Source organism: Mus pahari, chromosome 2 (assembly GCF_900095145.1).
Source record: "Mus pahari chromosome 2, PAHARI_EIJ_v1.1, whole genome shotgun sequence".
Lineage (NCBI taxonomy): Eukaryota > Metazoa > Chordata > Mammalia > Rodentia > Muridae > Mus > Mus pahari.
Genome location: NC_034591.1, coordinates 129,136,194 through 129,159,835, shown reverse-complemented (window position 1 = coordinate 129,159,835; position 23,642 = coordinate 129,136,194). Strand labels below are relative to the sequence as shown.

The following is a 23,642-nucleotide window of genomic DNA, read 5'->3' as shown; positions in this document are numbered from 1 at the left end:
CACATGTAGGGGCCTTTCTAGTGCACCGTAACATGGAGGAAGCAGACCCACGTTGGGGGAGAGGGTCTCTTATCTCTCCTCTCCTCCTTTGAAAGCTAAGCCATCATGGGGAACACCCCCTTCACCTTCTCGTCTAACATTAATCATGTTGGACCATTAATAAGAATTTGGAGGTGAACTTTCTCACAGCTGAACTTGGGAGGACACACCTGGGCGAGCGCAGTGCAGGAGGCAGCCTCCACCTCTAAATGGAGGGGGGGGAGCATCGCACCCCTCCTACTCCCCCACCAGAATGGATGGGCTGGTGCTGAAGTCCTTTCAGGAAGTTTTCAGGCCTGGAAGCTTGGTGACAGATCCTCTTGCTCTTGCCTCAGTGGTTGGACTAAAGGTGTGTGCCACTATACCCCACTGCTTTTTAAAAAGAGGCACGTTCTTTTTATTGTCAGTTGTTACTTCTATTTCACTGTTTTTATTATGTGCATAAATTTGTTACTATGTTTTGTTTTGTTTGTTTGTTGTTTTTTGTTTGAGACAGGGTTATGAGACAGGTCACTTTATGTAGACTGATACTGGAATTAAAGGTCCAGTCTGTATTTTACTGCTAATTATATACATATGTCTCTGTGTTTGGACAGGTGTTAAAGGAGGTGTGAGTCCAAGGCTGTGGGCGCTGGAAACAGCAGGCAATCTTGTTGTTGTTGTTGTTGTTGTTTTCGAGACAGGGTTTCTCTGTGTTGCCCTGCCAAGCCGTGGAACTCACTCTGTAGACCAGTCTGGCCTTGAACTCAGAAATCCACCTGCCTCTGCCTCCCAAGTGCTGGGATTAAAGGCATGCGCCACCACTGCCCGGCAAACAGCAGGCAATCTTAACCAGTTTCCAGTTTGTTTTATTTTAAGTCCATGTATGTTGTTTCTGAGACATACTGGCCAGGGTGGAACTCACAGCTTGTTTTTCTGTTTCTTTTCTTCTTAGACTGGGTTTTCTTTGTGTAGCCCAGGCTTGTCTCGAACTCAGCTAACTACTTGCCTCTGTTCCAGTCATGCACCACCACACCCAGCCTACCTTGATTTTCTTTTCACAGAGGGACCTTGTGCATCTCCCAGGCTGGTCTCCAACTCAGTATCTGTGATCTTGGTCTTTGTGACCTACATATGCGGTGCTGGGAATTGAACCCAGGACCTCGTGCATCCTCTCTACCACCTGAGCCCCAGCTTTGGGACCTTTTATGTCACAGGCTGTTAGTCTGCAGGTGTACTGACCGAAAGGCTGCATGCGGTCCTTCACCTTTCTTCTCCCTCGGCTTTACAAGGGAGGTTTTCAGATTAAGGTTCTCCAAAGTTGAAACGACAATCTTCTCGCCCCCTTTTATTTTAAAACACGTCCTCTACTTCGAGTAAATAACCCGCCTCATGCCTCAGTTTTCCCCAAAAGCCAGAACCCTAAATGGCACAGTTTCTTCTACAGGGGAGGTAAAGCCCGGAGGTAAAGCCGAGCGCCCTCTGCTTTGATTGACAGCCTGCCTGACCAATCTGCGCACGGAGGATGTACGGGAGGTGGGGGGTTGAGCTGTCCGTGGACACGCGTGCGTACTGTGCTTGATCCCCGGCAATGGGAGCCAGGCGACTTTTGCGTTGTGTCTCTGTGATCTGGCGGCCGGAGCTGGGGTCTTGCGCACGGCAGAGGCATGCCGGCTTCGGCACCGAGGCCCGGTGATTATAACACTCCACTTCCGTGTATGGGGAGAGACTAGATCAAGGGGAGGGCAGGCACGAAATTCAGATCAGGACTTGGTTCTAAGCCCGACTACGTTGTGACTACGGCACTAGGTCCTTGGCTCTCTTTGCTGCCTGTTTGGTAAAGTCTTGGGGGTGGACTCCAACTGTCTGCTGAGCCCGGGAGTTCTAAGAAGAGGCTGGACTAGGCAGGGTGAGCAAGGGAGGGAGGTACAGGCTTCTACCATGTTTCTCAGGCGTCCGCCTCAACCTCACCGCTCCAGCAAGCGCAAGGACCTAGTCGAGGACCAGCCCTTCCCGGGGCTGCTGAGGACAGAGAACCTAGGCCTGGAGGAGCTGACTCACGTCCTGAGGGCAGCTGTGGTGGATCAGAAAGGTGAGGGGAGCCTGCTGCTCCTGTGCCTCCCCTGTAGCTGCAGGAACCCTGCCAGCAGTCACATTCCTTCTAGCCTCACCATCATGAGGAGAGAGAGGTGTATACCTCCACTCCTCCCTGTGTTCCGAGAGCAACTGTACCAGAGAAAGCTTTGGGGTTAGAACTATCAGAGAAAGCTTTGGGGTTAGTTATCGCTGGGCTCTGTAAGCGTCATGCCTCTTGGTTTCATAAAAGAGGGCGAGATGGCTGCTCTTGCAGAGAGGACCAGCAGTCAGCACCCGCATGATGCTTCACGACTGTATGTTCTTGTAGCAGTGAGGGGGCTTCACAGAACTGGGATAAATATGGCCCCTGCCTTGCGAGATCCAGTGTCCTGATGTGAGAATTACTGAGCAATCACTGCTGGCGTGGCGACCCCACTTGTAATTCCGGAACTTGGGAGGTAGAGGCAAGGAGAATCAGTAGTTCAGGACCAGACTTAGCTTTATAGTGAGTTTGAGGCCAGCTTGGTGTTTGAACCTCCCTCCACCCACAACAATTGAGGACTGTAGGAGGGGCGCACATTATACTGAGGCATGTTGGAGCCAATGGGAATGGAAGCCTGGAACAGTGGATATGAAGGCTCTGAGGTACAGGGATTAGGAAATGCAATTTAAAGTGTGGTTGGGATTGTATAACCCACCCCCCACCCCCCGAGATTGCGTGCATTCAGGCTTCTCTGCTTTTGCCGACATCTATGAACTGTTTCAGGACCTCTGGTGACACTGAACAAGCCACAGGGTCTGCCTGTGACAGGTATGGGCAGGGAGGAGGGAGAGGCTGGGGCAGAGATGGTTGGATGGCACGCTGGCAACTTGTCCTCTTCCCTCCCAGGGAGACCAGGAGAGCTGACTCTGCTATCTGTGCTGCCGCAGCTGAGCCAGGCCCTGGGGCTCGATCACCAGGAGCTCCAGGTTGTGCGAGCACCTGGGAAGTGAGTGATAGTGTGGGGTGTATGTTACACCCACTGTATGGAAAAGTCTTATTCAAGTGGCTGGACATTGGCGTTCTCACTCTTAGGGCATTTGGCTCTGTCTCTCTGAGGGCCAGAGAAAAGGCCTTATGACTTGTTTCTCGGGTCTGGACTCTAGTCCTGGTGTTACTGTCCAGCCTTTAGCTGGTGTTCCTTTAGTTGGGGGTTGGGAGGGACCTCTCCTTTAAAAACAAAAGATTTGTTTTTAATGTGTATAGAGTGTTTAGCCTGCATGTATGTCTGTGCACCACAGTGCGTATCTGGTGCCCTCAGAGGCCAGAAGGCGGCATCTGATCGTGAACTGGAATGGCACAGTTGTGAGCCACCATGCGGGTGCTCAGTGCTGGTCCTCTGCAGGAGCTCTAGACCAAGAGGCTTTATGTGATTTGTCCCCTTCTTCCAGGGAGGCCTCCGGGCTTGTGCTCCTCTCCAGCTGTCCCCAGACAGCAAGCCGTCTGCAGAAGTTCTTTACCCACTCAAGAAGAGCCCAGAGACCCACAGCCACCTACTGGTGAGAGGTGCAGGGCCACTCCCAGGGCTGAGGGGAGGTCCCACCAGGCTGCTCTGAGACCTCCTTTCCCTTTCTTAGTGCCGTCACTGATGGCATCCCTGAGCCTTCAGAGGGGACAGTCCACATGCCTCTGAAACTGGAACGTATGGATGGCATTGATCTTGTAAGTCAGACACCACCAGGGAAGTGGTGTCCCTTGAGTTTCTGGAGTGGCTAGTTCCACTGTCTCCTAACAGGCAAATGGCTGCTGAGGCTCTGTCCTAAGTCAACTGGCAGGGGGGTGGTGGGGGTGAGGGGCTCAACCGAGTCCTAGGTATGTGTTAAGTCATTCTTGACTGGTACCCTAGACAGTCCCAGTGATGTCCCCATCTCGAAAGGACATTCAGGAAGGTGTCAAAAGGACCCTCAGCCGTTTCCATGTGATGGCCTCAGGCCGTGGCTGTGCCCTGGTCCAGCTGCAGCCACTGACAGGTGGGTCTGGACAGTACTCTGCTGGGGGCATGTGGCCTGTGAGGAAGACGGTGCTTGACAACAGCCAGGGAGCATGTGGTGGTCCCCAGGGGGGTGTGAGTGGGCTCAGCAGGAGGCAGCAGCTTTAGGTGCACACCCACAGTCTGGCACCAGGCACACATCTTTATTGCTTCAGTTGTGTAGGGTTGGACCCCCAGGCTGGGTGGGTTGTCAGCTGCCATTGCTCTTACCTTCTCATGATCCTCTCTGGAGGCAGAGGTCATCTCACAGATCCTTAAGATCTAGGGATGGGGGCAGTATTGCACAGCCAGGAAGAGCAACTGTCTCCCAACCCCCACCCTCACCCCGCCCTTTCAGTCTTCCCCAGTCAGCTGCAGGTACACATGGCTCTACAGCTCTGCCCAATTCTTGGGGACCACACCTATGCTGCTCGTGTGGGCACCGTCCTGGGCCAGCGCTTTCTGTGGCCAGCCGAGACCACCAAGCCCCAGAAACAGGTAGGTCCCCTGGCCCATATGCCTGCTCTGTGGGTTTGGGGGCGGGGGGGACCGTGTCTCCCAGATATCATGCACATTCAGATTAGAAGGCAGCTGGCTTGGTCTCTGGGGCCACCTGGGTCCCTGTGGTTGCTGCGTGGCTCAGGCCTCTTGTCCATGAGCCGAAGGAGGTGGAAGCTGACATCACAAGTCCTCACGTCCCTCCATCCTTTGGAGTGTTTGTGCATCATGTCTTCATGTTGAGTCCAGTGAATGGAGTGCAGCAGGAGTGGGCCTGGCGCTAGGCAGCCTCTTGGGACTAAGGCTATGGCTTTCTGGCCAGAAGGGGAGACCAGAGGTTTATATGTTGGGGCTTTGAGGACCAGGCCTGTGCACCACTTCTCATGTCCCATTGGCCAGAGGCTTAATCACATGGCTTCACTAAATACAAAAGAAGATGAAGAAAACTCCGTCTGTAGAAAACGTTACTGCAGTCACTGACCAGGGAGGTCCTGCTGGTCTCCCGGTCCGGTCCCCCTCCGTGTCCATGAGAACGGAGTGCTCCCTCTGGCTAGAACTTAGATGGCCGCTGTCTTTCCCATCCCAGATCCTGGATGAAGCCCTGCTCAGACACCTCCACCTGAGTCCTTCCCAAGTGGCCCAGATGCCTTTGCACCTGCACCTGCACCGCCTCCTCCTCCCAGGCACCGGATCCAGGGACCCCCCTAGTGAACTTCTGGCACCCCTGCCCTGTTACTTCTCTCGGACCCTGCAGTGCCTTCGGCTCTCTCAACAGTAGACTGTGCCTGACCCCAGATGGAAAATAGGAAGAATAAGGAGAGTGGAGTTGGTGCCGAGCACAGCCAAGGCCCCTGGGCTCCTTTATCTGACACACTGAGATCAAATCCCAGAGAGGCCACGTGATTGCTGTGTGGCACTGGGCAGGTGACTTCTCTCTGGACTCAATAAAAGTTCTACCTCCTGGTCTGGTTTACCAGAAATGAGAAAGCAGATGTTTACCAAGGACTGTGCTCTCTGCTCGAGCAAACGGTGGCCAGGTCAGGAGGGGGCACCTGCTCTTCTCCTGGCCAGGAGGAGGTTTGCTTGGTTTTGAGACCGGGTCTGACCAGGTATCCCTGGCTGGTGTGGAGCTCAGAGATTTGCCTGTCTCTGCCTCCCGAGTGCTGGGATGACAGACGCGCACCACTGTACAGGCATGAACTCTTCTTACTTTGAAGGACATAGCTCACTGAACTTCAACACCCCACTCCACTCACAACACGTTCACAGGCTACAGGTAGACAACTGCTGTGGAGGGCCAGCCAACCCTCCACAGGTAGGAAATGCCATGGTTCACTTGGGTGTGTTTCTTGGTCTTCCAGTTTTAGGTGGCTTGACTACCCCCTCATGGAGGGGAGAAACAGACCTATACCCTCTAGAGAAGGGCTGAGGTTTAGGGAAAGCCCATCTCTTGTCCTAATGGTTTAAGCCATTCTACCAGCCCAACTTGTCCTTGGGAGGAAGGCATCCTTGATGACTGGCCTTCCCCACACTACCATTTGCAAACCATGTCTCCTTACTCAGACTCAGTCTCCTCATCTGTATAGCGCAGGCTTTCTCCCTTCAACCCCCCCCAAGACTTCCTGCAGAGAAGGCTAATAGCCATCACTAGGGGATTGTGGGCCTTTGATAGAGGCTCTGCCGATCAGCTCTTGTTTGAGCCTTGCTTGCCTCAGTTAGCCAAGCCAAGCCCAGAGAACTTGCTTTTTTTTTTTTTTTAATTTGACGCTGGATCCAGAATAGGGCGGTGAAGATCAGAGCAGCGGTTTCTCTAGCCTCGCAGCCCCTATGAGCCTCAGGTTTTGGGACGCCAAAGTAAGAGTGAAGGGATTGGGGAGACTCAGCCTCTTCTTGGGGTATGCCTCAGCCCTGGGTGTGCTGCCGAGGCTGGCTTTGAACTTGCCTTTGCCCTTGACTTTCCTGTGGGTGCTAGGAAGAAGTCCGGCTTCAAAGGGCAGAGGCCACGAGGCACATCCAAAGTGGGGGCCTCGAAGGCGCTGGGGAGTAGCAGCCTCGGCGTAGAGGAGGGGAGGGAGAGAGGGATGATCAGGTCTCTGTCCTGGAACAGGGCTCTGTGGAAGATAAGCCCTTCCCTGGTGCGCTGCTTGGTCTGGGTGCTGCCCTCTGCCTGTGCCCTTCTTCCCCGATCCCACCACTCAGCACTACCCGCCAGGATGTGCAGCACAGCTCGAAGCCCACCTTTCCTGGCTTCAGCATGCTAGGTGCCAGCTTGAGGTCAGGGTGAGGTGGGAAGGACATCAGAACCTTGGCAGTAGGAAGAGTCATCAAGGCCTTGCCTGTGGTTGACAGAGCCTTAGAGCCCACCAGCTGGTCATGTTGGAGTCTGAGGACCCGGCCCTGGGGTTGGTGCACACGGGGAGAAGGCAGCCAGGCCTTGGCATGGAGGCTAGGGAAGTGGAAAGGGGCTGTGGGAGAAGAGAAGCCGTGAGGTGAGGGCCGGGCCGGGCCCCAGCCTGACCAGCTGTCCCACGGGGTATGTGCAGAGGTGGGGGGTGGGAGGTGTGGGTGGACAGAGCCCCTCCCGGCTCCTCCTCCAGAGGCAGTGGGAAGAACACAGGGTTGGGGGTCCAACAGACCTGGGTCTGCATCCCAGCTCTGCCCCTTCTGAGCTGTGCAACCTCGGGCAACGTCCTTAAACTTCCTGCTACCTCGGCTGGAAAATGGGGACAATAGCACCTACCTCACTAGGGTGTTGTGAGGGCTAAGGGGGCTCAGGAAGGGCATGGTGGCAGTGCCTTTCTCCAGAGAAGAGTGAGGGCAAAGCTGGCTAAGGCAGCAGCAGAGGTCTGGACTCCCGGGACGCGCACTCCAGGACCAAGCCCTGGCATCTTGTGGTCTAACTGCCTGGCAGGGTGACTACTTTGAAATACTCATTCGGTTGTATATTTAAAAACACTTGGTGAGCAGTCTGATGCTTGCTATCACTCACGGTCTTCTGGCAGGAGGGTAAGCCCAGACACTTGGGAAGGGCTTGGACAGCAGGTAGCAATGGCCTTGGGAGGACAGGGTATTGGGGGGATGTGGTATTAGGTCAGGCCTCAGGCTTTTTCACACCCTGTGACCTGTTGAAAATGTAGCCCACCCTGATGTTTGGGGGCTCCCACTTCTGGGTGAGGCAGACAGGGGCTGTGGCACTTTTTGCCTTGCCTTTCTTCCCCTTTCCGGAGACGGAGGCGACAGCCGCAGGTTCCGGCTTCTCAGTCTGCTCCAGACTCTCGGCCCTAGCATTTTTCCTAGAAGCTGACCTGTGGGTGGGGGAGCCCGAGTCCTTGCTTTCCCCAGAGCCTTGCTGGGTCAGCAGATGAGGGAGTGATGAGCGGACCCCTGTCCGCCGATGACCCACGGGCACGGGCTTCTTGATGGTAGAGCCCTCCACTAGGAGCCGGATACCCACGTACTGGGGCACCTCCACAGCAGGCTGTGGACAAGAGAGAACAAGGCCGTCTCAGACACTAGTGCTGGAAATCAGGGACCAAGGCACAGATAGATAGAACCGATTTCTGGGGTGTCTGGTTAAGGGGCACATCTGAGAAGCAGGAAGCTCCTCCTATCTTACAGGGATTTAGAGGACCTACAGTCACAGAGCCCTGGGGAGCCAGCAAAGCAGAGAACCACAGCCATGCAGACAAGCAAGGCAACCTCTGCCCGGTGTTAGACTGTGAGTGGTTTCATGCCGTGGGCAGCCAGAGATGGCCAGAGCTGAGCCATGGCTTCCTATGTGGAGATGAAATTCCCATTGTGAATACCAAGAAGAGGGAGGCATGGAACCTTGCTGTCCTCAGTGAGGCCTCTAAGGTCAGAGGAGCTTTCTAAGGATAGGGCCGCCAGAAGTGGGTGCTGAGACCTGAACTTGGGTCCTCTTTAAGAGTAGTTTAAAACTGCTGAGCTGCCGGGCGGTGGTGGTGCACGCCTTTAATCCCAGCACTTGGGAGGCAAAGGCAGGTGGATTTCTGAGTTCAAGGCCAGCCTGGTCTACAGAGTGAGTTCCAGGACAGCCAGGACTGCACAGAGAAACCCTGTCTCAGAAAAACAAAAAAAAAAAACCAAACAAAAAACAAAAAAACCCAAACAAACAAACAAAACCTGCTGAGCCATCTCTCTAACCCAACTTACTTTTTTTATAGCTTATCCTGTCTATGGCAGTGGTTCCCAACCTTCCTAATACTGTGACCCTTTAACACAGTTCCTGATGGCATGGTGACACCCAACCATCAATTTATGTCATTGCTATTTCATAATGGTAATTTGGCTAGTTATGAACCATAACATAACTTTCTGATATTCAAATTGGTCTTAGGAGTCCCCTGTAAAAGGATCATTTGACTCCCAAAGGGGTTGCAACCCAAAGGCTGAGAACCACTGGTCCATGGCATATGTTGTTAGCAACAGAAAATTGACAGGGGACAGTGTTGAGGTAGATAAAGGTACTTGCTGAGTTCAGTCCCCAAGACCCATGGGGTAGAAGGAAAGAACTGACTCTCAGAGGCTGTCCTCTGACCTCCACATGTGTGTTGTGGCATGTGCAAACACACACATACAGAAATTCAAACACAGTAAGTAATACAATAATAATAATAATAATAAAGGATGACAGCCACCTTAGACCAAGGTCAAATTTGGCATCAGGAATTAGGAGAGAGTCTGCTAGTTGTGCCTTGTGACAGTCTGATGAGGTGCCCAGCATCACTTAAGTGGGTTTTTTTGGGGGGGGGTGAAGGGTTTTGTTTGTTTTGCCTAAAATCTCTACCCTGAGCCTCCTCAAGCTGTTAACCTGTTTCCTGTTTACAGGGGAGTAAGAAGACAGGCTGAGCTGAACAGCACAGGGAGACTATCAGATAAGACACAATGTGGGACAGAGCTACAGGCTGGCCAGCCTGGCCTCCAAAGGTAGGAGCCAAGGAGGAAACCGTTCTGGATCAAAAGAGATCAGAGAGACAAAGCTACCAGTGTGCCCACCTGGCACACACCAGCCTCAGAGGCAGATCAGTAAGAAAAGATGGCCTCGGACAAAGGACATCGGAAAAAGGCCGGGCTGAATCTTCCCCGGCATCCAGCCATTCGGTGTTTTGTTTATTCTGAAGCAAGGCTTTATGTAGCCTCAAGCGCACTATATAGCCAAGGATGACCTTAAACTCCTGATCCTCCTGCCGCAGACTCCTAAGTGCTGGGGTTTCAGGTATGTGTTTGATGCCTTGTGAAAATTCTGATCGATTTTGAATGGCAAGGACTCCATCTCCCCTTTCCTCTGCCCTCTTCCATGGTTTCGCTGTCTGTTTGTTACAGGGTCTCACTGTAAAGTCCCAGCTGAACTGACATTGGCTATGTAAGCCAGCCTGACTGTGAACTTATGTATTAGAGATGTATATGTACACCTGCTTATATTTCCTCCTTTATGGTTTTTAAAACTGAAGCTATTACCCAATAGTACTACACATGCCTAGCGTGCAGGGCCCTGAATTCCATCCCTAACACCTAGGATAATGTCCTTAACAAAAACTACACCCTATTGTCAACACGTTATTCTAAGACTGTGGCTCTCAACCTTTCTAATGCTTGAATACAGTTCCTCATATTGTGGTGACTCCCCCCAACCACAAAATTATTTTCATTGCTACTCCATAATTGTAATTTTTCTCCAGTTTGAATTGTAATGTAAATATCTGATATACGGGATGGTCTTAGGTGGGTGGCACTTGTAAAAAGGTCATTTGACTCTCCAAGGGGTAGCAGCAGTCCACGGATTTGGACTCAGGTCATGTGGTCAGTATTTTGCTTTCTTGTAGCAAACCTAGGCCTTCATGCATCCTAGCTGGAAGACTCCTACTTAAAAATTGCTCTCAGAGTTCATAAACTCTTAAAAACATTTGCTTTTGTATGACTGTTGTTTTGAAATAGGGTCTCACTCCAAAGTCCAGGCTAGCCTGGAACTCACTGCGTAACGCAAACTTCCCTTGAACTCAAAGTGACCCCTTTTGCTGCCTCCTGAACACTAGGAAGGAGAAGGCTGAGTCCCACAAGTCTAGCCACGATGGCTAATCTACATCATCATCTAGGACGGGAAAGCCGAGGGTATTTGCAAAGCATGCCCCTGAGGTGTCTCTAGAGCCCCCCAGAGGGCTTTGGCCTATTGACTGACTCCTCATTGGTGGATTCAGAACTCTGATATACTGCTGGGAGACTGCAGCGCTGGGGAGAACGGGGCTTGGTTAGATAGTTGTTTCCCAGCTGGGTGTCATGACCCTTACCTATAATCTTAGTACTTGGGGAGCTTGAAGCGGGAGAAATGCATGAGTGATAGGCTAGCCTGGGCAACTGTGTAAGTTCCTGGCCAGTCTAGGATATTCAGAGTAAGTCTCTGTCTCAAAAAACTAAAAAAAAAAAAAACCAAACCAAAACAAAAAAAAACTATAAAACAATGGTTTTGGCTGATTAAAAAAATCCTATACTTATTATAAATAAGCAAAATCAAATCTGTTTTTGGAAAAAGGTGACTACTATAATAATTCTATAATAACTATTCTAATAATAACAACAGACACGAGTAACGGACTCTTGATAGGCCTTGCAGTTGATGGGGCTCCCTTCAGCCTTACTGGGCAAGTACGGTAGGAGTTAAAGCTGTCCTTCGTGTCTTCTGTCTAGGTTCCCTAGCAAAGCCCTGAGGCAGATCAAACCACTCTGTTGTCACAGCACACTAAGGAGGAGCCAGTTGCCGTCTTATTATACAGGAAATGAGGCTACCTAGAGGCAATTGCAATTGGAGGCTGAGGAGGTCCCAGAGCCTCTGAAAATATCTACGAATATGGGCTCAGCATTAATGAGCCTCAGACGCCTGTAACCTCCAGTTCACAGATGAGTCAGACCAGAGGGAAGTGTCTGTTTTAAGACACCAGTGGGGGTCAGGCCAGGAACCCAGGTCTTGAACTATGTTTCACACCAGATCCCAGGACCGGGAGGTTGCCTGTGGAGAACACTGGAGCATCTTACCTGTTTATAGATGAGCTCAAAGGCTCCCGTATCACAGCTGCGGTCTAGGCGCCGGTCGATGACCACACGCAGGGTATCTGCTTGCACACCGGCACAGAGGCGGGCAGTGACAGCTGTGGAAGGTGCCATGGTGGGGCTGGCATTGATTTCAATCAGCCAGGGCTGGAAGTCTTCCCCAAACACAAAGTCAGCCCCATAGAGCTCAAAGCTGGCCTTCCGGCACTGCACGTTGTCTTGGGAGGTCTGCAGGGCATGGATCACAGCAGCCTTCATGCCAGGCACGATGACACTGGACCAGGCCTTTGGGGCATCTACCTCCTGCAAGTGGGCCTGAAACCTCTGGCTGGACCACATGTTATCTGGGGGCAGCATCGGGTGCCGGTGACAGGAAGCCTCCAAGTGTCTCTGGATGGAGTTGTTACACAGGTGCACAGAGCTAGAACGGGACAGAGAGTCAGACTCAGCCCTGGAGCCCTGCACCAACTTCAGGGCTTCAGACAAAGTCCTGGGACAGCCATTTTAGTGAGCTTAACTGAGCCGGGCCTCTGCTGAAAGATCAATAGGACAGAGTGTGTCCTGCCCAACTCCCACCCCATTTGCCTAAGACCAGGGTTAGTCATCTCAGAACACTCAGGTGTTGCAGATGGGCCTCGTGCTTTGTTGTGCCTGCTCCCAGTTCACTCTCTGTGTGTGGCAAGGAATAAGATCGGGAGAGAATGACCCTGAGTCATGAAAGGGTGGTCAAACCCCAGCTTTGCCCGTGACTAGCTGGGAGATCCCAGGCAAACCATTTAACCTGTTCCACCTCACATCTCTAAAATGACAATAATCCACCACTTCATTGTGTTTTAAAGATGACTGTGATACAACCAAGCAAAAACACTAATGGCATGTGAAATGCTTAATGATAAACAGCTACGCTGTACTGCTGTTCTGGTCTCCAGATGTGGAAACAGGACAGCCTTCTTCTTTGAGATGGTCTCACATAGCCCAGGCCAGATTTGAACTCACCGGGTAGCTGAGGATGACAATGTACCCTGCCTTCACCTTCCAAGTGCTGGCATCACAGGTAGCCACTAATGCATGGCTTGATTTCGGCTGTTTTGGTCTCCCAAGTTCTGGGATTATAGTTCATGTACCTGGCTTGCTTCATTTTGAGAGTGGGTTCTCACTATATAGCCCAGACTGTCCTTAAACTCAAAATCCTCCTGACTCAGCTTCCCAAGTGCTGGGATCACAGACGTGGACTACTGTGCCCTGCTAGAAACAGAGGCTTAAGTAGTTTTTCACTTCTCCAGAGGCACACAACTTGATGTTGCAGGGATGAAATTTGAACCCAGGCCTCTTCAAGGTTTCTTCTCATCCCACAAACAAACCACAAGCTGCCTTTTCTCTCTCAAGTTCGTCTTAGTCTGCCTGTAACCTAGAGCTCTATTTTCTTGGTAACACAGATCACCTTCTACCCCAGTGGTTCTCAACCTATGGGTTGTGACACCTTTTCATGGGGGTCACCCAAGACCATCAGAAAACACAGATATTTATATACAATTTATAACAGTAGCAAAATTAGTTATAAATTTAGTAGCAAAATTAGTAGCAACAAAAAAAATTATAGTCAGGGGTCACCACAACATGAGGAACTGTATTAAACAGTGGAAGCATGAGGAAGGTTGGGAACAACCCTTCTAGCCTGTTAGCCATAGTTACTCAGGTGCATTGCTAAGATATAAGCCCTTGAGATCTGGCCCTTGAGATCTGGCCCTTGAGATCTGGGATCTTGTTTTGTTCATTCCTGTATCCCACGGGTGGAAGGATGGTGTGATGGTGTGATGGTGTGTGTGTGTGTGTAAAGCCTGCCTCCTTGCCTGCAGAGTCTGTGGTCTGAAATCTAGCCTGGATCTAAGAGTTCACTGTTCTGTTCGTCTGCTGACCTCCACACCAGACCGGATAGTCAGGGGAGGTGGAGGGTGGGCTCACTTGTCCAGGTTCTTCAGGGAGAAGGGCTGTGTAGAGAAGCGGATGTAGCTGTCTCGGTAGAACCACACAGTGAGTGGGTTCCAGTCAGTTACCAGGAACCACTGTCGCAGGTCAAACTTGGTGCCGAAGATAAGCAGGGGCCGCTCTATGTACTTCTGCACGATCCACTTGCCATCCTTCATGAGCATGGAATTGCAGTCCACCAGCTTCAGCATCTCATCCAGGCGGTTCATGCACATAATCCCTGTGGGGGAACCAGGCAGTCAGGGACCAAGAGCCCAGGCTGTGGTCAGAAGTGCCAAAGGACCACCGGTGTCCCTCATCCCCACAGAATCCAGCTGAACCATCTTCCCTCTAGCAAAGCAAAGAATTTAAATAATTTTCTAATTAATCATTTAATAAACTCTGTTTTGCTATCTACAGGTAAAAATGTAACTGGGGGTCGGGGGCTGGAGAGATGGCTGGGCATTAAAAGCTCTTGCTGTTCTTGCAGAGGAACCCAGCACTCTTGTGGCAGAACTCCAGTTCCGGGGGCTCTGGTACCCTCTCCTGGTCTCCACAGGCAGCGAGCACACACACCGTGCACATAAATACAAGCAGGCAAAGCCTGGACACAGAAAATTAAAAAATAGAGAAGGGTAAGATGGCTCAGTAGGTGAAGGCATTTGTCACCAAGGCTGATCACCTGACTTCAGTTACTAGAACCTGCACAGTGTAAGTTGTCCTCTGACATTCTTGTGCACACACAAGGTAGAAACATTTAGATAGTGCCGACCCGGTCGTACATTACTTTCCTGTGATAATTAGGAGACCAGGGAACAGGAAGGCATGCTGAAGCCTTCCTCTCACTACCCAGGGTGGAGCTGGCTGAAGTGCCAGATCCTCTGGAGCTTTCTGGGTTCCACACCTGTCTGTGTTTGCTCTCGTGGGCTCCTACGGAGCTTGGCGAAGCTGTGGGGTGAAGCTCAGCAGGTGTCACCTCACCTGTCACTAGTTACCTATGCAACCAACTCTGGCTACAGCTTTCACACAGCCAAGGGCGCATGTGTCTTCTTTATGTTTTCCTCATGTCCCCTCTCTCTACTTCTTTCTGAGACAAGGTCTCACTATGTAGCTCTGGCTACCTTTGAACTCAGTATATAAACCAGGCTGGCCTCAAACTTACAGAGATGCCTCTGCCTCCCTGTCTCCCTCCCTCTCCCTCCTGGCCTCTCTGCCTCTGCCTCCCCAGTGCTGGGATGAAAGGCTTGTGCCACCACACCCAGCTGGCTTTCCCACTCCTTTTACTTATTTTGTGGCAGGGTCTTATGTACTCCAGGCTGGCCTTATGCTTATTGTATAGCCAAGGCTAGCCTTGAATGATGCCTTTGCTTCCTCTTGGGATTATAATCAAGTGCTGGGGCACAGATCCATGTTTCCTTTTACTTAGGTTTCTATCTTATGTGTATGAGTGTTTTCCATGTGTCTGTTTTGTGGATTTCCTGGAAGTGGAGCTACACCGTGTTCGCTTGCTTTATGACACTTTACTCACATGCAGACTTTTCAATAAAGAATATCATTACAAGTTTCCTGTCTATTTCTTGGGAGGCCCTCTGCAGCCTTTAAAAAGGTGGGGATGATGCTAGACTCCCCTGTGCACGCAGTGGATGCTCTGATGTGATTGAATAAAGGCGAGGACCAGAAAACATCTTACCGGAAGTAAGAGGCAGAGCAGCCATGTTGGTGGGGTGGCCACCTGATCCAGCACCATGCTGGACAGTAGGTATGAGCCGCATTTAGACTTTACCTGACAAGAAGCCCTGGTGCCATCCCCATTTCACAACTAAGAAAACAGATTCAGAGAGGCAAACTGACTTGTTCAAGGTCACACAGCATACTATTAATAGAGCTGAGATTCAAACCCCCAGTGTGACAGATTAGCCTCCTTGGCTTCTAATAGTAGATAAAGGTACTGAGACTGGAAGAATAGGTTGATCCCCCACCTCGGCCTCGGGACTTGGCTCCGGGCTTCACGATCCAGATGTTCTGATCCCCCTCCATGTCTATCTGGGGTACCACGTTCTGAAGCTGCTGTAGAATGTCTTCACAGCGCTGGACTTGGACCTCCATGTATCTGAGCTCTGCCCCTTCACTGTGTGGAGACAGTGGGACTTGGGGAGGTTGGGGCCTGGGGCCAGATGAGAGGATAGGAAACTAGGAGACACAGTCCCACCTGACCCCAGCTGCGCTCCAACCTGCCTTGCTCAGGCCTGCCCCTGAGACACCTAACATACCCAGACCACACCCCGCCCCAATTCTCCATGCCTCCTTCATTCCTGATGAGGACAGGCAGCACTGACTGAGCCAGTGTCCTGGTGAGGACTTCCCATCACTCTGATTCACCCTCTCAGTAGATTTCTAGGGAAGTATTAACTAGCCTTTCTTGGGGAAATGCCAACCGAAACTGGGGACGGTAAGGGACCTTCCCAAGGCTACACACCAGGTGGAATGACTGAGCCAGGGTGCAAATGCTCAACTGCTTCACCCTAAGGTGCTTTCAGAGGCCAGCCCTCCTAATCTGGACTTAAGGCTGGCTGACGGATGGTCAGTGCCTTCTTAGTCTAAGTCTGCTCAGGCCTCACCAGGATTTCTCTCCCACCACACACCCTCCCACACCACACATCCATCTGTCCAGTTACTGCCTGCCCTTGCCTACTGGCCTTTCTACTGTGTGGAGCCAGGGCTTGAAAGCAAGGCCAGCTAGGCTGAGCATGCATGTCCTCCGGGCTACAAGCTGAGCTGCAGGGCCAGCTTCTGTGGGGTTTGTGCTCTGCTGCATCTCCCTCTCCCACACCACCCCGCCACTCAGCAGGGGCTCGCCAAGTCTGTCCACTGAATGGTTTGGCTGTGTAAGCTGGGAAGAATTTGGCATACAGGGGTTCACAGGAAAAGGGGGACCCTGTTCCTTACAGGATGGAGAGTGTCCTCAGCTATAATTCATACATTGTCCCAGATGGCTGCCTCCCGTGGGTGCTAACCTCACTTTAACACCTTAGCTTTCTGTTCATAAGAAACATCAAGAACAAAAGTGACCAGACAGGGGCTGGTGAGATGGCTCAGCATGTAAGAGCACCCGACTGCTCTTCCGAAGGTCCTGAGTTCAAATCCCAGCAACCACATGGTGGCTCACAACCATCCGTAATGAGATCTGGCGCCCTCTTCTGGAGTGTCTGAAGACAGCTACAGTGTACTTACATATAATAATAAATAAATAATAAAAAAAAATCAGGAAAAAAAGAAAAAAAGATTTAAAAAAAAAAAAAGTGGCCAGACAAAGGGGCTCAGAGGGCTCTGGGGGACACTCCCTACAGATAAAGGGGCTCAGAGGGCTCTGGGGGACACTCCCTACAGACAAAGGGATGCAGAGGGTTCTGGGGGACACTCCCTACAGACAAAGGGGCTCAGAGGGCCCTGGGGGACACTTCCTATAGACAAAGGGGCTCAGAGGGCTCTGGGGGACACTCCCTACAGACAAAGGGGCTCAGAGGGCCCTGGGGGACACTCCCTACAGACAAAAGGGCTCAGAGGGCCCTGGGGGACACTCCCTAGCTCCTGATGAGCCTTCCTACAGTAAACCTGAACAGAGGCTCTAGGAAAGTGTCACTTAGGAGTGACAAGGGTCCAGGGAATTTGAAAATCTCCATTCAGTGTGATTTTATATTTAGGGGGGAAACAAAACCAGTTTTTTAATTTAATTTAATTTTTGTTTGTTTGTTTGTTTACTTGTTTGAGACAGGGTTTCTCTGTATAGCCCTGGCTGTCCTGGAACTCACTTTGTAGACCAGGCTGGCCTTGAACTCAGAAATCCGCCCACCTCTGCCTTCCAAGTGCTGGGATTAAAGGCATGCGCCACCACGCCAGGCACACAAAACCATTTTTGATTAAAGTTAGCCTTCATAAAAGTTAGGTTGTAAGGAATGGTCTTGTTTTTCGTTTTTATTACTTTAAAGTGTGTGTGTGTGTGTGTGTGTGTGTGTGTGTGTGTGTGTGTGTGTCTGCGTGCCTGCAGACACCAGAGGCAGTAGGCCTCTTGGAACTGGAGTTACACATGACTGTGAGCTGCCTGCGTGGGGGCTGGGAAACAAATGCAGGCCTCTGAAAGAACTGTCCGTGCTCCCGAGTGTCAGGGATCCCCCAGTTCACTGCGGATTGTACTTTCGGTTGGTTTTAGTTTTTCCAGACAGGGTTTCTCTGTGTAGCCCTGGCTGTCCCCAAATGCCCTCTGTAGACCAGGCTGGCCTTGAACTCAGAGATCCGACTGCCTCTGCCTGCTGAGTGCTGGGACTAAACTGCCTAGCTTCACATGGGCTTGTTTAAAAAACGGCAGAGAAAGCTGGAGAGATGGCTCAGTGGTTAAGAGCACTGATTGCTCTTCCAGAGGTCCTGAGTTCAAATCCCAGCAACCACACGGTGGCTCACAACCAATGGGATCTGATGCCCTCTTCGCTGGTGTCTCTGAAGAGAGCAATGGTGCACTCATATACATAAAATAATTTTTTTTTTAAAATGGAGGAGAAAGTCCTAATGTGGTGCTGAAGTACACTTGCCTGAGTACACCTGTGGGAACTTTTGGGGGAAGGGTTTGTGTGAGATAAGGGCTTGCGATTAGCCCAAGCTGGTCTTGAACTTGCAGTGATTCCCCCTGCCTCAGTCGCCTGAATACCAGCCACCCTGTCTGCTCTTGTTTGCTTTCCGAGGGTTTTCTGTGCCTCTGACTTTTGGGAGATTTTCAACAGCCCCTACACTGGAAATAAAAAGGATCTTTGAGGGCTGGAGAGATGGCTCAGTGGTTAAGAGCACCAACTGCTCTTCTGNAGGTCGTGAGTTCAAATCCCAGCAACCACATGGTGGCTCACAACCATCTGTAATGAGATCTGATGCCCTCTTCTGGGATGTCTGAAGACAGCTACAGTGTACTTACATATAATAAATAAATAAATCTAAAAAGGAAAAAAAGATCTTTGATAATTCTTAGTTTAAGAAAGCTGAGCCCGGCCAGGCAGTGGTGGCAGTGGTGGCACATGCCTTTAATCCCAGCACTTGGGAGGCAGAGTTCATAGCCAGCATGGTCTACAGAGCGAGTTCCAGGACAGGCAGAGCTACATGGTGAGACCTGTTCTCATAAAAACAGCTCTTGCTTCCCTCTTGCTTCCCTCCTGGGCTCTTCCCTTCCCCCTCTCTCCTCGTGTTCATGGCTGGCCTCTACTTCTCTACTCTCTTCCTCTCTCTGCCTTTCTCTGTTCTACTACCCTCTTAACTCCCCTCCCCATACCCTGGTGAACTCTATTCTGAGAGAGAGAGAGAGAGAGAGAGAGAGAGAGAGAGAGAGAGAGAGAGAGAGAGGCCCGACAACCTGAGTTCACGCATGTTAACATAGGAGAGAATCAACCTCAAGAGGTTGTCCTCTGATCCCCATTGCACACCTTTGCTCTCATGCACACCAATTTAAATGAAAAGAAAGCTTATCTTGGGACTACGGTGTAGCTCACTTAGTAAAGCACTTGCCTAAACCCGGAGTCCTGAGTTCTACCCCATCACTGTGAAAATGATAAGTGGCTTTATGCTTCCTGGCACTAAGGGAACCGGTTAAGGTTACCTAGGTAACCTAAGGTAACCTAGGCAACCCTGTCATCTGCTGCTGTTTAAAAGGATCCTGTTGTTTGCTGCAGCTGTGGGTCTCCTGAGTCCATCACTTATCCAAAGATCCTTCAGTGTGTTTCATTCTGTTAACCCCGCCCCGCTTGAGACCCTTAGTGCTCCCACCTGCTGGCTGCAGGCCTCCCACCCGAGGGCTGTGACCCTTATAAAGCATCGGCTTCGGAACCTGGCACACTGATAGGCACACCGAGTGCTTGCCACTTTCTCTGGCTGCCAGATCCTGCACCCGCCTCCTCCTGCCTTCTGCTACTTCAAGCGCCTTGGCCCAAAGCGAGCGCCAAAACATCACTCTTGTTCTTCCCAGCCCTCTTGTTCACACTGAAAGATTCTGAATTCTGCATCAAGGAAATTTGTTAAATTCATTGTTTAATCCAATGTCTTCCAAATGTGACTGAGCATAAACCCCGTCTCGTGATGTCTACTTCCTTCCTAAGGGAATCAACATCCTGTGTCAGGCAGTGGTAAATGGTCTTAAGATCAAATCTCAATGTCTACAAGTCCTATTTTTTGGTTTGTTTGGGTTTTTTTTTTGTTTGTTTGTTTGTTTTTGATATTTTGAGACAGGGTTTCTCTGTATAGCCGTGGCTGTCCTGGAACTCACTCTGTAGACCAGGCTGGCCTCAAACTCAGAAATCCGCCTGCCTCTGCCTTCCAAGTGCTGGGATTAAAGGCGTGCGCCACCACGCCCAGCTTTATGAGTCCTATTTTGAGTGCGCAGCACAAGCCTCTGCTGACCTCACAACACAAGCTGTTGGAAAAGCATGTCTGGAAAGCTCAGGGATGCTTCAGGGGTCATGGAGCTCGGGGGATGTAAAGAAGAGAACTGGAATTTAGGTCTACTGACAAGCCGCGCTTGAGCTGAAAGAAGTGGACTATTCTGATGGAGCCAGTGAGAGCCTCTGAGGGTTCCTGAGTAGAATCGTCCAGGATAGAAAGGGGGCAGGGTGGGAGGGCTTGGGCTACACTAGATCTTCCTCCGAAGGTCTGACTGTAACCCCGGCCCATGCTGCAGAGCCCTGCCCTGGAGGAAACTTACTGAACTATTTGGTAGTAGCGCTGAAGGAACAGGGACCAATCATCGGGGCTGAGGTAGAGCGGGGCGTTGGGGTCCTTGTCAATGTCTTTGTGGGCTATGCTGCTGAGGTGCTCCTGGCATGCACTCAGAGCCTCATCCACAAAGTCTGAGGACACCATCACTGGCTTCTTTTCCTGTTTCTTGGGCTGTGTATCTTCTGTAGGAATAGAAGGACCAGTAAACAACCCATTTCAAAGCAGGAAACGTGACACACGCCATTGCCCTTTGCTGACCTGAAGCCTATCACTTACCTGAGGCTCAGAGAGAACTCGATCCCCAGCCACCCTGGGACATGCCCCTCAGTCACCTGAACCTGCCCTAAATTCCCCTGCAACCCTAGCATTTCATCCTCACCCTCCACTGTGCCTGTACCTCGCACACCGCTGAGGCTTCGCTGCGAAACGGCGCCAAGGGTTCGAGAGTCACCTACCCTGGCACCCACTGTGGCTCTATATCCCTGGGGCTCCCTGACACATCCTGGTCCTACAGTGTGCCTAGAGGCCTTGGTCTAGGTGAATCCAAGTACAAGTGAAGCCAGATCTGACATAGCGACCTCACCCCACTGGATACCTGAAATCCATCCCCTCTCTCAGAATCCTAGCAGATATCTACAGCCCACAAGCCCTAGAGTGCTCATGTACCTGTGCAAATGGATCACGCAGCTGGAGTGGATGCACCAGCCCTAGCTCAGGGGACCCGGTGCCAGCTCATGACCTTGGCTCAGCTGTTTTGCCTAGTTAAAAACTGCCATGTGGCCAAGCCCTCAACTGCCCACCTACAACATGACCCATACTTGGGCTCAGCACACAGAAGTTCAAGTGCAGGGTGTCTGGCCCCAGAGGGTCCCCTGTGGTACCTAATCTACCTAGGTCAAATGACAGCAATCAAGTGCATGTGGGAGTTCCTCTAGAAGGGTCAAGGACTTTTTTTTCCTTCCAGTAAAACTGCCCATTCCTTCCCAGAGTCCCTTGGCCATGGAGCCCCATTACTGCAGAGGGGGAGGGGAAACATACAGGTTGGAACAGCATGTAGAGGGTTCCTATGCCCCCCTCCCCTCCCAAATGTTCCCTCTGTGCAGGCACAGGGGTTCTTGGGGACACATCTGTACATTGCTGTGTTCCTGTGCGTCCTCCCCCCGAGACCATGAAATGGTTCCCACAGGCAGGGATGGGGCCCAGAGGTCTCAGCCTGCCTCTCTAACGTGCTCAGACCTATTAAAGGGCTGAGCAATTAACAAATGACAGGTGTGGGGTAAGTTCAAGGGTAGAATTCAGGATGATAGGTGGTAGACAGAGAATGGACAAGCAAACAGGAAGACGGGTTAGATGGACCTGAGCGAGGGCAGGAAGAAGGTGGGAGTGGGCAGACGGATGTAACACGGTAGGTAACAGAAGGGACAGGCAGGGGTAGCCTGGGGAAGATGGCTAAGAGAATGAACTGATGGTGGCTGGGTACACAGAGGGGCTGGCTGGGTGAACAGGGTGAAGGATGTTCACAGATGTTCACAGATGGGCAGAAGGGCTGGAGGCAAAGGCTGCAGTCTGGCCATGAGTCCTGAGCATGCAGGTGAGGGAATGAGGGGGCGGCTGGGCACATACCTGTGGGACTGGGGGGACCACAGCACTCACCTAGACCCTCTTCCTCTCTTGCCTGGATGCAGATGGACTGTGACTTCCCTTCCATCTTCACCACCAGCTTGAGGACGTTGCGGGCAGCTGTCAGCCAGAAGTCCTCTGCTCCCAGGCGGGGATACCCTGCTCAGCCCCCGGGCTCCAGGCCTCTCCTGGTTCTGGAACCTTACCACGGCCTGCCCCCATTCGGATCCAGAACCTCATCTACCTGTCTCACTCTAGCACCTGACTCCTGTCCTGTCTATTAAACATCAGTCCCACAACGTGACCAGACTGTCTTTAGCACTGGCCTGGACCGGTTTCCTTCTTTTTTTTCTTTCTTTTTCTTTTCTTTTTAAATTTGACTTAATTTGACAGGGTCTTGCAGTTTCAAGTTGCCTTGGAACTCACTATGAAGACAAGCTGATCTCAAAGCTGATTTGTGGCCATTCCACCTCTGCTTCTCCCCGCTGTGGGGATTACAGGTGTCACTACCACACATGGCCCTCTTTGTCCATTTCTGATACTTATTCTAACCTGAGGATCAGACCATGGCCTAAATTCCATCTCAGGTTTGGGACATAATTTAAAAGCTGTCATCTCATCTGGATCCAAATTCTGAACTCAGAACCCACGTTGAAGCAGGAACCTACTTTGCCTTATCTAGACTCCAGACAGAACCAACCCACCCACCTCTAGATCCTGCTACAGGGTACAAGTCCGGCTCCCTAGGCTTCTCTGAATGCCAAGGTTGGCTTATGAATGGAAGACCCATTAGTAGGAGGAAAGGGCCGGGGTTACAGAGGGCACAAGGGGAGGCTTGCTCTTTTCCCCTGTGGGACAGACAGCATGAGGGAGCCAGGCCTGGGATTGGAGTCCCCTTACCTATGAAGGCTTTCTTGTCATCCTCTGCCCCCAATCGGTAACAGCGTGGGAAGAAGGAGTCAGCATCGGCCTCGTCAAACCATGGCAGATTCCGGAGGTTGAGACAAAGGCCCACCTATGGAGACAGCTGATGAAGCACCAGGGAGACCCAAAGAGTGTCCAGACACTCAGGGAAATAGAAGAACCCACTGGCTAGGCCTGACTTGATTTCCATCACCAGGTTTGCCCAGCTGGGATGGGCCCTGGTCCCTCCACCCACCCTTTCCCATCCAGGCTACCCAGGAAGCCTTTATAGTTCAGTGGCTCTCAACCTTCCTAACGTGTCAACCTTTTATATATAGTTGATGTCGTGGCGAACCCCGAACATAAAATTATTTTCATTGCCACTTCATAACTGTAATCTTGCTACTGCTATGAATCGGAATGTGAAGACCTAATGCACAGGATGCTACTCCAAGGTTGAGAACTGCTGACACAGAAGATGCTGACTAAAGCCTTCCTCCTTAGCACAACCTTAGACATCAGGCTGTGCTGGCACACTCAGGTGTACTGGCTAGGTTTGTGTCAACTTGACACAGCTGGAGTTATCACAGAGAAAGGAGCTTTAGTTGGGGAAATGCCTCCATGAGATACAGCTGTAAGGCATTTTCTCAATTAGTGATCAAGGGGGGAGAGCCTCTTGTGGGTGGTGCCATCTCTTGGCTGGTAGTCTTGGGTTCTATAAGAGAGTGGACTGAGCAAGCCAGGGGA

At 51.3% G+C, this 23,642-nt stretch overlaps 2 protein-coding genes across 3 annotated transcripts in view; one reads left to right on the top strand and one right to left on the bottom strand.

Annotated features, from left to right (window-relative positions):
- The first annotated feature begins 1,587 nt into the window (after nucleotides 1-1,587).
- Nucleotides 1,588-10,263, top strand: Rpusd3 (RNA pseudouridine synthase D3). Of its 2 annotated transcripts, none has more exons than XM_029534427.1 (9): nucleotides 1,588-1,710; nucleotides 1,971-2,110; nucleotides 2,861-2,905; nucleotides 2,984-3,083; nucleotides 3,526-3,633; nucleotides 3,712-3,796; nucleotides 3,981-4,104; nucleotides 4,462-4,601; nucleotides 9,450-10,263. In XM_029534427.1, exons 1-9 carry the CDS (start codon nucleotides 1,610-1,612, stop codon nucleotides 9,468-9,470), a joined length of 864 nt encoding a protein of 287 aa, XP_029390287.1. In that variant the 5' UTR covers nucleotides 1,588-1,609; the 3' UTR covers nucleotides 9,471-10,263. The 2 variants fall into 2 exon arrangements, with proteins under 2 accessions (XP_029390287.1, XP_021046663.1); XM_021191004.1 differs by lacking the exon at nucleotides 9,450-10,263 and adding an exon at nucleotides 5,188-5,591.
- The window catches only part of Ttll3 (tubulin tyrosine ligase like 3), a 24,682-nt gene continuing 7,489 nt past the window's right edge, over nucleotides 6,450-23,642 (bottom strand). Inside the window, exons 6-13 of the mRNA XM_021190537.2 lie at nucleotides 22,893-23,007; nucleotides 22,026-22,130; nucleotides 20,359-20,554; nucleotides 15,608-15,756; nucleotides 13,626-13,869; nucleotides 11,649-12,084; nucleotides 7,809-8,079; nucleotides 6,450-7,066 (exon numbers count right to left, since the gene is read on the bottom strand). Coding sequence (XP_021046196.1) covers nucleotides 6,687-7,066; nucleotides 7,809-8,079; nucleotides 11,649-12,084; nucleotides 13,626-13,869; nucleotides 15,608-15,756; nucleotides 20,359-20,554; nucleotides 22,026-22,130; nucleotides 22,893-23,007 — 1,896 coding nt within the window. The 3' untranslated portion in view covers nucleotides 6,450-6,686. The remainder of the gene's footprint in view (nucleotides 7,067-7,808; nucleotides 8,080-11,648; nucleotides 12,085-13,625; nucleotides 13,870-15,607; nucleotides 15,757-20,358; nucleotides 20,555-22,025; nucleotides 22,131-22,892; nucleotides 23,008-23,642) is intronic.